General features: G+C 39.6%; 1 protein-coding gene across 2 annotated transcripts in view; it reads right to left on the reverse strand.

Annotated features, from left to right (window-relative positions):
- Nucleotides 1-16,550, reverse strand: part of DIS3L2 (DIS3 like 3'-5' exoribonuclease 2) — a 393,579-nt gene that overhangs the window by 12,489 nt on the left and 364,540 nt on the right. For both annotated transcript variants that reach the window (XM_088467467.1, XM_088467468.1), the window contains one exon: nt 1,062-1,245. In XM_088467467.1, the coding sequence (XP_088323593.1) occupies nt 1,062-1,245 (184 nt within the window). The remainder of the gene's footprint in view (nt 1-1,061; nt 1,246-16,550) is intronic.

The raw sequence follows: 16,550 nt of genomic DNA on the forward strand, positions 1-16,550 counted from the left end.
AATGTCACACCTAGAATCAACTCCAGACCTTTTACCTGCTTAATTGATAATGAAATAACGAAGGAATAGCCCACACGTGTCCATGAAATAGCTTTTGCGTTGATAGCCCCATTACTTTTGGCCCCTTAAAAAGTGGGATGCACATATAGAAACCATTGTAATTCCTACACCGTTCACCTGATTTGGATGTAATTACCCTCAAATTAAATCTGAAAGTCTGCAGTTCAAGCACATCTTGTTTGTTTCATTTCAAAGCCATTGTGGTGGTGAATAGAGGCCAAAATATGAAAATTCTGTCAATGTCCCAATATTTATGCACCTGACTGTATGTATGTATGATGTTTTATGTGTAATATACAATTTAAAATAATAAGAAATCTGAATGATTGTGTTCTGATTGATTGTTCTGCCACATTGGGACCTATTTTTAATTAGCGCATCACCTATATATGTATTATTAGTTTGCTCTACACGTGTTTATTGGTGAGCTGTCACGGGCTCACATGGTGTTATGCTGCTATGATTAATTGAACAGCTTCACTGCTGATAAAATGAATATTGAGTTATAATAATTGCCATTTGATTAGCGCCAGGAGCTGTGTAAATATATATTTTTTTGTAGTTCAATAAATAATGAAGATGATGCTGCTGAGTGGGACATAAGCAACTGGAAATGTGCTAAAATATCAGTGTTCTTCTTTTCCTCAAACTGTCCCTAATTTATGCTTTTAATGTATAGCTGTACATGGATAAATCCTCCATAGCCTCCCAAGTGTTTGTTTTCCTGCTAAATGTAGGAAAGCATCCACCTGATATATTAATATACTTATTTACCGATTGTAATGGTAATAGGTTTCATGATTAGTTACTATGAATGAATAAGGGTATTTACCAATAAAATCGCTAAAGACGGACTCCTAATAATTACCTGTTGGTAGATTTGAATCAGTCATTTAGGATGTAAATCACAATGCTAGACTCAAACTCCCAAACCTTTCTGTGAGTCTGAACACTCACATTTACATCTGCAGACCAAGGGATTTAATTACGGCCTTACTAACATGCAAAGTGCCAGAATCCGTGAAGTCAATGTTAAGTCCCATTTGGTCACAGAATTCAATCAGGTCATTCAGCAGCTTGGTCTGTGGAGGTGGGTGGCGGCGAAGCAGGGCCTCCTCAGGATAGTGGTGGTAAATCTTGTGAGCAACGGCCATGTTTGCAAGCAGCATGAACTCTTCCACCAGCCTGTAAAGGACAGAAAAGAGAAACACAGTTTATAATAGTGCCTGCTACAAAACCTAGAGAAATGTCTTTACGGAAGGACAACAGTATATTATATACAATCAATGTAGTTATATCATCAGATATCTCACGGCACATGCACAAAAAGAAACGATGCCCTGCAGGATTTTCTGTAGACAACCAGAGAGGGATCGCAAGATCCCTCTCCTGCAGGGAAGCCCCATTGCAGTTAATGGGCTAACACCATGTCAAGATGGCAGTTGCCCACGCATGCAAGGGGGCATATTAATAAACTCTGCCTTTAAAATATGTAGAAATGGCTGTTCTATACCCATGTGATCATTGTTTACCACTAAAACCTATAAATGAGCCATAACATGATATGGATAATGCTAGGTGCACACTTTGACGACATATCAGTCAGCGGACCGATCTGCTGATTGGTAAGCTATACACACTTACCAATCGGCCACTCGATGTGTCTGGACTCGCATCACAGCTCGCCCAGTTGAAATGTCAGTGTTGTCGATCCCTGCAGTAAGTCTATGGGTGGTCGGCGGGTCACCCGTACACACAGCCAGACGCACGGATATATCTTCGATATATCAGTATCGGCTGTGCCGCAGAGCCGACCTGATATGTCTGAACCATGTCAATAGAACAAATGATATATCTTCAAGTGTGTACCAGCATAAGTCTATAATCATGGACAAAAATCAAGAAAATAAAAACAGTTCTACAGTAAAAGCATTTATCTTTTCTAAGCTTACAAACAAAAGTATTAAACAAACATTTTACACATAGTTGTAAACTTGATGTAGCCCTAAATAGATATTTGGCAACCGTACCCCCCCTAACTGTCCGACTTCCATTGGGGGGGGCATGTAGTAACAATTTGGTTCTGTGACAGGGTGGAGAGGATCTGACCTAAAGGGTGTCAGTTCTTGAGTTGGGAATATTGTGAGGCACAATTTAAATACATTAATAATGTAAGCTCTTAATGGTACAGCTATAGGAGGTGTACACATGGATCTGCCATCTCCACATAAACCCTGGCGTTATAATGAAAGCATCAAGTAAGGTGCTGGATCTTCTATCTTTCCTCAGGTAAGTTGCACCTCACACTACATGCTTTCCTGTTCTCCTTACTGAATCGCAAGTGATAACAAGCAGCAGATGTGTTTTAGTCGCTCACTGAGTACATCAGTGATATTGAAGGGAGAACTGTGTAAACATACAATGCGAGCGCGTATGTGAGCTCAGATATGAAGGCAACTTAAAAGGAGCTCACACCTCTATGAAGAAGCTTATCAGTGTTTAATCCCAAATATATTTAAACTGTGTTGGGTCCTTACATTACTTTTATTATCTATATGCACCAAGATCAGAATTTACCTGTGCATAAAAGTACACAAAAGCACGGTCATCTCCTGGCTCATAGGAAAGTACAAACTACCTATAAAGTTTATAGAAAATCCATCATCTATGTTTCAAACGACCTAATTTTACACACACCTATCCCAGTGTTCAAGAGCAAAAGTTGTGTTCTCTTAACAGGTCAACTGGCTATATTCCTATCAGTTTATAATGATCACTAAAATAATTAAAGGTCTATTGAGTAAAAACATGCCTTGATTTTAATACTTCCAAGAATTTATTAACGTGTGTTAATGTGGTACATCGTTTGCTTTACCAGGGCAAAAAAAACACATTTTCAAAGACCAGCCAGCAGGTGGCAGCCATGCTTCTGTCAAGAGATTGGTGACAACCGAAAAACTCTCTCCAGACAAATAAATTTTCATACAACAATTTTCTACCGAATATAGAAAAATATTTTCCATGGTTATTTATTCAATCTTATGAATAATGGTCAGTGCAAGAAGAAATATATCCATTATGGTCATATGTGAACAAATGTGTACATATTACCACAAATTATTTAATCCTTAAAGCGGGATGTATCAAGACTGGCATTTGAATTGATAAATCCCGCCACTGATTGCATGTATAGCAGAGTTTAGTAAAGCTGTATGCATGCACAACTGCATTTAAAACCGCAAAGGATAGTTCTTCCGATAAACCCGGGAGTCCTCAGCCAGCGCATACACGAGCCACGGGGGGGGACACAGAGGGATCCTATTGGATATCTCACGGAATAATGTGGTAAGTAGCCCAGAGGCTGCTATTCTAGGGGTGGGCAATAAGTGGCCCCCCAGCTGTTGTATAGCTACACATTCCCACATGCCCCGACACAGTGTTGCTATTTGGCCATGCTAAAACTGGTGCAAGGCATACTGGGACTTGTAGTTCAACAGCTGAAGGGCCGCTTATTGCCCATATAGATAGCATCTCCTATGGAATAAATTCTCCAGAAAGTCTCTCTTTACAGAGCTTGGTGCATATAGGTAATGCGATCAAGCCTCCGAAAATTTAAGTTTTCTGAGTTTTGACTGCATTTTGGGCTTGATGCATCGTGCTCTTAATGTGTTATATACTAGACCAGTGGTTCCCAAACTGGGTGCCCCAGAACCCTGGGATGCCACAGGGCACTTGCAGGGGTACCACGGGATGGTGTCCTGGACCGAATCAAATTATTTATGGTCAATGTGATAGGCAAGACCGGTGGCTTCAACTCAAAATGGGTGGACAAACAGAAGCGCAACTATCTACCACATACAGTAACTAAACCTAAGGATGAAGAACACAATTTACTTAACCATTTTTGTTTACCTTTTTTAATAAGAAACATTTGGCCAAGCGGTGCCATGGAAAAAATGCGGATACTTTAAGGCGCTGTGATTGAAGAAAGTTGGGAGCCAATCTTCTAGATTATAGCAGTTACTGAATAAATTGAATATAATATTAAACATATAATAGATGTGAAAGTAAAGCAGTTTTGTGGTTTTATTAAAAAAAACAAAAAACCTTTAATAGCTGAATCCATTGAATATTTTACTGCAAGCCCCTAAGTTGTTTGAGGATACGGTCAGATTGTCCTACAGTTACCATGTCAACATTCGTAATGTCAACGTGATTCGCCATGACATCTGAAATGTCGTCATGTGAAATGTTGATATATCAGATTGCCGACAGTTTTACGTGCTGCCTGGTGGGTTAGGGACTATGAGGAGGGTTAGGGATAGTGGGAGAATACTCAACCACACCGCCGCTTCGTCAGGCATCTACGCCGGGTGTGATGGTCAGAAAACCGCTGGGACCCGAAAGCCCCTTCAGTCATCAAGACCAGATTACCCCTGGGACATTGGGTTGACATGTCATCCGTGTCGACATTGTCACTGTCAATATGCTGCATGCTGTCATTTTGGCTATGCTGACATTCTCGTGATTCTTCAACCTGATGCATATTGACATGATAACTATCAACCTAACTTACCATGCCTCTCAAAGGCTTATAGTGATTTCCTATACTTTGCTATCAGGTATCACATTTTATTCACTTGTTTTTCTTTTCCTATTTCAAAAGTGCTTTATCCTCACATCTAAAACAGAATGACTATTCCACTTCCCCACACAATTATCCATTACTTTCTATTGTTCTACAAGCAAAGTTTTTATTTAATCAGACAGTCCTGATTTGTTCCAGTTTCATGGATCAAATTATAAACCTATTTGCGGTCATTGAGGCCAGTCCTGCAGTGTCGACTAAATTAACAAAAAGGAGAAAAATCGTCCGCAAGTAACATTTCCATCTGTTCCTTCATTTCCCAGAGTGGTAACACACTGAGGGTTATGGTAATAGACTGCTTACAGTTCTCTTGCTACATCTCATTACACAGGCTGGTCACACAGAGAGACATATTACTATTATAGTTTATTTGTGAGGCACCAAATTGCTCCGCAGCGATGGACAGTGGGGAAAACATGACATACATAAAATGGGGACATTCAAGGTAGACAAAATAAATGCAGACATGAAAAGAAAAACTAAATAGGGTCCTGCTCATGACAGAGCTTAAAATCAAATGGGAAAATGTGTCCCATCAGTGAAGACACCAACATATCCTGGGAGAAAAACAAAAGAAAGATCAATTAATACTTGTAATAAACATTAACCATCCAGTGTCACTATGGGGTAAACTTACTAAGAGGAGCTTTTCTAGGTCACCATAGTTACAGCTGCTGGATTTAAAGTGGCAAAAATACCAAAGCAGGCATTGTTTTTTAAATAATGTTATTGACCCTGCAGCCGAAACTACTGAAGACTTGGCAGCTGTAGAATACCAAAAGGGAGAGTTTTCACTAATATTTATAGTACACTGTTTTGGATACTTATTAAATGGACACCACTTAACTCAGCCCACCTCTCATACCAGGGGACAAAGCGATTATCTTGAGCATAAGTGGAGAGATCAAGATAACATACATGACAAGTGGACTATGTAACAACACAGAATACCTTCATTCAATTTTATATTTGCTCTGGTCCCTATAGTCAGCTTTGGGACACTACTCTGGGTGTGGGCCTTTGCACAATGTTGGCTTAGAGGGTAGAGGCCAAGGCTGCAAGACACTAACTGAAATATCTGTTAAAATGAAGTAGAATGCGGTATTCTAGATGAGAACCCATCATCACAAATATGCAAACATTAGACTAGTAATACAAAATACAGAACATGGTCAGGTATTATAATGGATATATTATCTTCTGCCGACTAAGGTAGTGATAGATGTCCAGCCTGTTGTCTTGCAGAGTTCAGTCATCATGGCCAGAGTAGTCTTTGCCCAAGTGCTCGAGTTGCGTAGGCCCTGTACTACTGGCACATTATGCCCACCTTGTTTTGTATGACTAATTAATTCTCTAATCTATCTGGATATAGCTATCTTGGAAAGGGAATAACACTTTAGGCCTCACCGGAACCACAAACAAATGCTCTATATGCCAGAGTTCACCTGTCCAGAATAAATATACTGTGATCGCTTGTATCTACTGAATGCATTTTCTGCATAATAAAGGGGTGACTTCTTTTCACCACTTGAAAAAAAAACAAGTCCATTGTGAGGTCACTTTGTTCTCCTTAAAAATACTCCGCACTGAGACGTGTACGTTGACTGTGGATAAGGCAAGTCATTTACATAGTCCATCATGCAGAAAGTTAAAGGATGTCTGGAATGGTTGCTAATTTTATTTCATGATATTTTTCTAAAATCTAACACTTCCAATGTCTGCATTGGGATTGAAAATGAGTCTATTCATTCTGTCCCTTGAATTCTTTGTAAAGAGGAGTCTTAGAACTTTAGCATTTTTGGTTTGTTGCCATAATGTCCACGTAAGGAATCAAGATCAGTAGCTGAAAAGACTTCTTGTTGCAAGGATCATTTCCCTGGAACCATCTGCCTCTGGCTCAGGCAATCAACTTCTGTCTTCTCCTTGCATCATGCGACATGTAATGAGGAAATCTACTTAAGGTTTCTTTCTGCTTAAGATATCAGTTTTGCCTCCTTGACTATTTCTGAAGAACACCAGTGATCTGTTGCCAGACAATACTCAGATATGCTTCCCCAGTTGAAGTGCTTTCCATATTGGTTATTTTCAGTACTTACTGTATGTGGCATTTATATTCCTGAGCATTCTTGTCCCATCTTTGTAAAGAGGTGGAATCTGGGCCTGATTCAGAGCCGGACGCTCTGACCAGAGCGCTCGCTCTGAATCAGGGCCCTCCTACCTGAAAATGGAGCGGCCTCATGGAAGCTCGCATAGCTGTGGGTTACCACCCACAGCTATAGCGAGCGTCCATGATGATGGTCGCGATGGTCAAGACCATCGCACTTGCAACGAGACCCTGCGGTAGGGTCTCGCTTCCGCAAGCCCTGGAGTGATTTTGGCTCTATCAGAGCCAAAATCACTCCCACTGACATCACTACTGATGTCAGTGGGGCCGGACTGAAATGGTAGGCGGTCCCATGGGAACGCCACCGTCTGGCAGCCACGCCTCCGGCACGCCCACCAAAGGGGGCGTGCTGTCGCTCACCATCGACAGCACGCCCCCTTTGGTGAGAGACCCCGAGCGACGGATTCCCCGTCGCTATGTGGGTCTCGCGCATGCGCACGACGGAACTCCCTCTGTCGTGCGCATGTGCATTAGGGCACCATTGACCCGCTTGCGAGCGTCCTGCGCTCGCGAGCGGGTCTGAATTAGGCCCTCTGTCCTTTGTATTAGCCATTCTAGATTTTAGAGCGACATTACCTGCACCATTAATCTTGGGTTTTACCTCCAGGACTCTCTTCATCAAGGACGTGCAGTCAGTGTAGGCCTGAGATCTAATATAAAATTATTAGAATAATACAAAGAAGATATTTCTAACTTATGAACATCTTCTTTGATTATTGTAATCATAGTTAACACTCAACAGCTTTGTGGGAATGGGAATGAGGCAGCAACAGCTAAGCCTCGTTTCTGTATAGTCAAACACTGCTTGCAGAGCTGAGGGCCACACCAAGGGCAGTAAGCTGCTCAGAAAGAGAGCTAATAGAGGCATGCCTCTGAATATGGGAGGGATGCTTTCAGCATTGATTGACACCTTGGATGTGTCTTGTGCCCAGGAAGTGCACTGCAGTGTTTAGAGATGAAGCTCAGTCAGCAGCAGCAATAACAGACACAGTGATGCAGGTAGGAGAATCAATGGGCACTGAAGCTTAGTGTAGTGAGGGGAGTGTTACAGTGAGAAGGGGGTGAAGACAGGCTCCCAGCACTCAGACCTATCTCCATGTGAGCCTCCCCAACCATTGACTTCACCGCACGTCACTGCTCTTTATTATCTAATTATGCAACCTAGAGAGGAATGTTTTTGATGAAAATGGAACCCTGGAGAAACGCATTAAGGTGACCTGTGGATCTATACATTACATGAACAGATTAATTATGGGACTTTTACATTTCAATTTGAGATCTTAGACCTACCAAGAGGTATATACAGGGGTGTTTCTAGAGAGGAGGGGGCCAGTGTGCAGTCTCCGACACAGGCCCCCACCTCTGTCCGGTAGCTCACTGAGCTGTGTGCGCGGCCAGCGCCGGAGTTATAGACTCTGGGCACTAGAGTGCGCCCAGAGTGTATAGAGTATGCGCAGGTCACCAGGTTTCCCTGTACTGCGCATGCGATGGGAAAATGGCCGCGGCGGCCATTTTCCAGTCATTTTTACAGCACCGGACCCCTGCACCAACGTGGGACTCCGGAGAGGTAAGTAATACTATTTGTGCAGGGTGTGCGGTGCAGGGCCCCTCTGGACCCAGGGGCCCCACACCCATTATAGATGTGCCCCTGGGTATATACATTTAAAGTTTGCAACTATACAAAATATTGGTAGATCATATTATTCAGAACATTCACATCTTTCTCATACAAGCTTAATGAATCAATTCAATTAGGGGTAAGGTATAAACAATTCTGAATATCTACTGTTCAAATACAGTATATCAATTGGTCAATAACTAATGATAGTGTTATGCAGTATGTCATTTTACATTTTTTTTTATGTTTGTGACAATTTATGTGTTCTGAGTAAAGACAATTTTTTTTTTTACAATGCATTATTGTGGTTCCATGGTATAATGTCAGTGTATTTACTATATCTTCAGAGGATTTTTTTTATAGAATGAGATCGGAATTATAAGGAAAATTAGATTCTATCTTCACACCTACAAGTGAAATGCTTTAATCTAAATTTCATTAAACCTATGTACTTCCACTTTGCAAGCTAAATCCATTTGCTAGAACAGAGACTACATGCTTCCCTTTTAAAACTGTTCAACATTAGGACAGGACATCTTGGAACAGCATCATCATTTCAATTATTTTAAAATGGATGCATATTTCTGTTAAATGATCTTTAGAAGCTTTTCAGCAATGTGGACTGTAAAATCTTTTAATTACCTTTGTATTAAAAGTAGAATCAGATTTTGCTCTGTACTGATAAAGAGGGTACATTCACTGGTCATGTCCAGATTGGACTACTGTAACCTTCTCCTAGCTGGCCTCCCCAAATCCCATCTCTCTCCTCTCCAGACTGTGCTCAATGCTGCTGCTCGGCTCATCTTCCTCTCCAAATGCTCTACATCTGCCTCCCCTCTTTTGCAAGCCCTCCACTGGCTCCCATTCCCTTTCAGAACCCAATTCAAGGCTCTTACAATCACTTACAAAGCCCTCACCCATTCCTCTCCCATTTACATCTCTGATCTCATCTCCCTTCACTCTTCTGTCCGCCCTCTTCGTTCACTTAATACACGCCGCCTTTCATGCCAATTGATTACTTCCTCCCACTCCCGCCTCCAAGACTTTGCCCGTGCTGCTCCTCACCTTTGGAACTTCCTCCCTCTCCCTATCAGACTCTGCACCTCTCTACCATCTTTCAAACAAGCTCTTAAGACCCACTACTTCATTAAAGCCTTCCAGCTCTCATCCTAACTTGCTGCTACATCTTCCTTTCTCCCGGCCCACCCCATTCTGTGTCACTCCTGTTTGTCTTCCCCTCCCTTAAAGAATGTAAGCTCTTTCGAGCAGGGCCCTCTACCCTCTTGTGCTTCTCCCTACTGTAATTTAATTTATCTCTTACTAGCCACTAGGGCAACTAACACTTGGCTGCTTATGCGGGCGTTAATGTCACTAATATAGCAATGTTTATCCATTTCCTGTATTGTATTGTAAGTCAATGGTTACTTTTTTGTCTATGTACTTTGTAAGGCGCTGCGGAACACTTGTGGCGCCATATAAATGATAATAATAATTTACGAATATTGCTGAACAGTGTAAGTCTACACTATCCACCAAGTGCAATAAAAGCAAGCGGTTGGTTCATTCCAGTGCAGATTTGCATGTGAGCGTTATTTACTAACCTTGCTCAGAGTCCATACGCTTCATCACTATGAGAAGAATGGCTCTTACTTTTATTAAGACAGCTTTGTCTTATTTTGCATTTCAGTATATAGCCGGCTCTATTTTCATGTGAACGGAATGTTTTCCTATAATTCTGGCTAAGAATGATCGCATATCCTGATTAGTGTCACACTAATAAGGGATGATAATACGCATCATTTTCAATTGCTTACAGAATGGGATAGAACACAGATAAAATGGTCTGTTATAAACAACTTGTTCATACAGAATAATATAGAAAAGCCTATGTTTGTTTAGTGTTGGATAAAGGAAATAATTACTTAATTGCTTATTTGTACATAGAAAAAGGATCAAGAGGTCTTTCCATAAAAGCAGTGACAACCCAGAATAAACCACAAAACACTGAAATGCAGAAATAATTATACAGGCAAAAGGAAAAACTGAACAAAGTGTGGGAGCGAGAAAGATAAAATAATTCTATGCATGACGACCAGACCTGTGGAAGAGCATTAGGTCATTTAATATCTATTTGTTTTATTAATGAGTCACTTGGTGATAGATCTTCAGTTTTGTTACATACTGACTACATACAATCTAGTATTAATTAGCCTCCCATTTGTAAAAGGACCTGGTGGTGGGAGTACAAGGTCTACGCTAAATAAAGCACTACAGATACCGCACAATTTTTATGAAAGAGGCAATAATCGCTGTACAACACAGCAGTCCAGAATATTTCAAGTCTAAGGGGCCGATTTATTAACATTATTTTTACTAAAATAGTGAAAAAGGTGGCATGGGGGGGTGAGGTTGTTTGCAGTATTCGGCGGCGGTGCATGCGCGCACATTTTCACCCTGTATTTTTTACGAAAAGTACCGGGAGAAGTATGCAGAGGAGATTCGCAGGGACAGGGCTTTAGCGCAAGCTCGGTCCCTGCAGGGGATTTTTGATAAATTCCTGTGATATGTCCTAAATTCAGAATGCAAATTTAGTCAGAAATATCACACTAGAACTGCATTTTAAATGCGGATTGTAGTAAATAGGGCCCTAAAACCTTATTGGTGATGACAGTTTAGAGGGATCATCTATACAGTGCTTGTTGAATTACAAATTAAAACATGTTACTCTCCTGAAATGGCCTTGATGGACTACAACATTTGTTTTATTATTTATTATATATTTATTTATATAGTGCACACATATATTTAGTCATTGTAAGCTCCACTGAGACAGGGACTGATGTCAATCTACAAATCACACATATATGTTAGGGCTAATTTTCTTCTCAGGAGCCAATTAACCTTCCAGCATATTTTGGAGTGTGGAAAGAAACCTGTGTACTTGGAGGAACCGCACTCAAACAAGGGAAGATTATACAAATCTCCACAGATCAGGCCCTTGGTGCTAGGTGTGGATTTTGGATCAGTTGTTCTGACTACCATAACGCATTATATAATCCTAAACCCAATATGTTGCAGAGCATAAAGTGATAACCTGGAATGAGTATTAAACACAAATCAGTGTTTGAGTATGTCTCTGAAGTAGAAATACTGGTGTTATAAAATATAATATATATCTACCAGGATATTTGTTTTATCCCATCGGCAGGCAAGTCATTTTGGAGAGTTGTTATATCTCGGCAATACTATCTTCAGGTTTTGCTTTCGCATTTTGCTGAATTTATAGCCTATGAATAGTTGGGCTAACCATTGTCAATTATTCTCCTGGGGGGTATCTATCCAGCTCTACTAGGAACACAATCACTGCTGCAAAAAGCTGTTTGCCTACCACAAGCTAGCTCATGGATAGGTAAAATGTTTCTCTTTGGGTGCCAGACGTTTGGAATTTCTTTGCTTGTAGTGACAGAGTGAGTGCCACCACCAGTACAACATACACAAACATTTACAAAAGCAATCGATGGGTACTAAATGTTAGTTGTTTCCTTGTCCTTCTATATTTGAAGCTAGTTCGCTCAAGTTAGACTGATAACTTTGTGGTCTGGCGATGAAGACATGCTTCAGAATTTTGCTCTGTTATTAAAGCAGGCAGGGCTTGCATGGCACACTTGCTTCTCAGGTTTGGAGAGAGTGTGCACAATGCCTAAAAAAGGTCTGCTCTGTGAGGAAAGGAGGTGGGGCAGGAGCGGCGTAGCACAGTGTGCATAGTAGGAGAAAGACTAACCCTGCAGGTTCCACTAAAAGCTATGGTGCCATGCGTTATCTATGCTTGACCAGGATACTGCGAGTAAATGTCTGTTTGGCTGTGATGGTTTATTGTTAATTTTGTACAGATGTGTCCTCACTCATCTTTGCTGCAGTCACGTCAAACAGTCCCTCTTAATGCACCAGCTCTCGTGATACTCTGCTAGTACAGGGTGTTTTTTTTTTGTGCCTCTTTGTACCGAAAATGCATCCAAGTCGCAAAGCGATGTAACTAGGATGCACCAGGAGACTGCTGATTAATTTCATATGTGACACTTGTATATCTGTGTGTGTCGCTCAATCAGCATGCAAAGTGCCAAGACCACAGCTTTTTTCCATGCCAAGCTCCTTTTACAGTCTAGGCTGCACGCAGATATACAAGGGTCACATATCAAGTTAAATCAGCAGTCTCCTGGTGCGTCCTAGTTGCATCACATTGACACAGATGCATTTTTGGCAAAAAAAGACGTCCGACGCTAGCAGAGTTGCACTGGACCTGGCGGCTCACTCACTCACTATAGGCAAGGAGCGCTGCATGGCGTATTGAGGCTAAATGTGTGAGGACACATCTGTACCTGGATTCAAGTTTAGGAAATAATCTGTATTTATTACACTGATATATATATATATATATATATATATATATATATATAGAGCTCTAGTCATTGGCCATATTTTTTTTTCATTAAGAAAACTGCAACAGCAAGGATACCGTAGAAACACTTAATAGTGAAAGAGAGCAAAAAAAAAAAAGGAAACAAAATAATGCATTATAAACTGAGATTATGTTGAGTATAACCACCAAGTTTTGATAAAATATATTGTGTGGCCATCACATCAAATTCTAAAGGGAAAGCAATCCCACTAGGATATTAATAAACTTTAAAAGGTTACATACTTTCCAGAATACCTACACCCACCTGATAAACCTGCAGTGTTTGCATTTAGTTACTTTTGTCCACCATTAACCCTTTCACCACTTTATAGATAACTGCCGGGTTTAGCACCAGAGTGTGAATGACCAGCTTGCACTGCTAAACTGCTTTGTTTGGATTAGCAGATTTATTGTCATGGGGAAGTCACTGCAAGTTAGAATAAGACAATAAATTAAACTGCAAAGTATATTAAAGTCTCTCAAATGGGCAGAAGTGATCTGGATGGATCATAAAGCTGATTCAAGGCTGTAAGTACACTACATTGAGTGACTGAACGTAAGTACACAGCTACCATTTACATACCAGGACAGACCAATAACAGCATCTTTAGAGGGCTAATTATGAAAACATTGTATTACTTTAGTGGCATGTTAAAATGGCAAATGTAAAAGCAATATTGCAAGTCACTGCTATATCAGTTCATAGGCCATGCTGCTGGTTTCTGAAATGTGTGAAAGGAGATAAAAGCCTCTTAACTTAAACAGACATTAATGGATAAAAAGAAGAGCAGCCATTTAAAATGGCAGATAACACAGTCCGAGTAAGCACATAGCCCGAATAGAAAACACTTTACATAAAATATACACAAGTACACATCGTTCATCAAATTGAAAAAATAATAAAAAAAGACAATACTGTACAGTCCTTGTAATGATATGAATTCACCGATACTAGTGAAACATTATTCTTTCAGATATACATTTTTTCTCTGTCACACTGAGTAATAGGAATATTATGTTGATTGATTTACGGCATCCCGATTGTCGGAATTATGACCGGAGCCCAATTTAATATATAGTCTATTAAGCACAATGGAGTGTGATTCAGTAAGCTTGTTGTATTTTCAGTTTAAACTAACAACGGATAAAAGACTACCCCATGTTTAAATATGGAGAGCAGTGCTGACATGACAATATATATATATATATATATGTATATATATATATATATATATATATATATATATATATATATATAGAGAGAGAGAGAGAGAGAGAGAGAGAGAGAGAGAGAGAACAGGCTGTGGGGGCCTATCCACATCAAGGCTGCAAAATATTTTGAAATTTGATAACCGGAATATCCCAGAGAGAATGTGTTTCTCACTGAAAGAAACAGGACAATCTGTAAGGTGGTCACAGACTCTGTACACACCTGCCTATCGGAAACTTGGAGTTTTGTTATTTGAGGGTCAAGTTTGCTGTTTGATGAATATACCATTCTCTAGGCTCAGCACTGGATACAGCAGAGATTAAAGTGTGACTACAGGAAAGTGTTTATAAAATGTTATTATTAACTGGTAATGGGTAGGAGATAAAATATAAAACAGCAGCAACTGTTAAAATTGATAGACTGGATCTTCGGAGTAAGACTCCCTAAGGGATTGACAGCTCTTTTCTTGCATACTTATTTTAAAAAAGCAAAGGAAGTATCTTTCAGCATGTAAAAAGCTTGCGTCTCCTAGAATTTGTCAAAAAGGAAAGAAAAAGTATTCCTATATTGGGCACACACGGACCCAATAGTAATTATAATTGTTACACCCTCAATATGGGATCCAAAATAGCTAAAAAATAACTTTTATTGATCCATTAAAATTGTACAGCAAAATATAAACAAATAGACACACAAACAATACACAAAGTAAATTAAAACAAATTATGACGCTATCAAGATTTAATCTCTTAGTAATTGTAATGTCATTACCACACCTTGTCAGTAAAGGCTAATATTCTGCCACTAATATTATAATATTCTCCTTAAGAGGGTCCTCTTATCAGGATAATATAATCAGCGGTGATGTCTCCTGTGATCATAATGCTTGTACAATTATATTTCCATAAAAACCATTATTGGAAACAGAGTATAATTCTTAATAATTGGTGTCTAATGGTGAACGTAATAATAAGGAGTTCCTCTATTTTATTGTGAAACTGTGTGGAAACATATAGAAATGACCTCCGTTTATTCCCCCGATATAGATTCTCACTATTTAATTGTACCCAGTATAAATACACAGCTGATAAAACAATGAAGAGGATCTGGGTATTTTTTTTTCAGAGTAACCTGTTATCCACACTAGAGACCCCTCTTATAGTAATATGTGGGTTGATTACGCTGTATCCTTGATAAAGCTGGTTTAGCAAAACACGCGTCGGGAGACACGCGGCACTTGCTGCTAAGAGGCTACACGCTGCATTACAGCAAGCGTGTAGATGTCATTATGACTGCTTAAGATTTTCCTGTCATACGCACTAAGCAAACACACTGGCTTACTGTGATAATATGCATATATTGATACTATCCTAAATGGAAACAGCGACACATGAGTTGCGATTGATAAATGGTGTATGTATGCTAGACAGTTTATTGTGATCGTTACATTCACAATGCTGTCTTAGTATGTGTGAGATGTGTTGGAAATATTGTGTCATTATTTAATAGAAGCGAGCTTTTGTTTAGACAGAATGCAACTGCGATATTAACAGAAGCTACATAACCTCTATTCCCCCCTCTCTCATCTCAACACTGCCAATTAAGGCAGAGCGATATTGTATCAGAGTGGCTTATATAATAAAAATCATTATACCATGGCAACAACATATTACAAATAGAGATGGCTACATCTATAATGTTGTAAGTGTGAGAGATATAGCGTAATCAACCCACATATTACTATAAGAGGGGTCTCTAGTGTGGATAACAGGTTACTCTGAAAAAAATACCCAGATCCTCTTTGTTGTTTTATCAGCTGTGTATTTATACTGGGTACAATTAAATAGTGAGAATCTATATCGGGGGAATAAACGGAGGTCATTTCTATATGTTTCCACACAGTTTCACAATAAAATAGAGGAACTCATTATTACGTTCACCATTAGACACCAATTATTAAGAATTATACTCTGTTTCCAATAATGGTTTTTATGGAAATATAATTGCACAAGCATTATGATCACAGGAGACATCACCGCTGATTATATTATCCTGATAAGAGGACCCTCTTAAGGAGAATATTATAATATTAGTGGCAGAATATTAGCCTTTACTGACAAGGTGTGGTAATGACATTACAATTACTAAGAGATTAAATCTTGATAGCGTCATAATTTGTTTTAATTTACTTTGTGTATTGTTTGTGTGTCTATTTGTTTAATAAAAGTTATTTTTTAGCTATTTTGGATCCCATATTGAGGGTGTAACAATTATAATTACTATTAGGTCCGTGTGTGCCCCATATAGGAATACTTTCTCTTTCCTTTTTGACCTATGCTATTTTTATTCCTGGGAGCACCTCCCATTGCTATTAAATAATTCTCTGTACCTAGA

This window comes from Taudactylus pleione, unplaced genomic scaffold (genome assembly GCF_031769625.1).
Source record: "Taudactylus pleione unplaced genomic scaffold, aTauple2 ptg000010l, whole genome shotgun sequence".
NCBI lineage: Eukaryota > Metazoa > Chordata > Amphibia > Anura > Myobatrachidae > Taudactylus > Taudactylus pleione.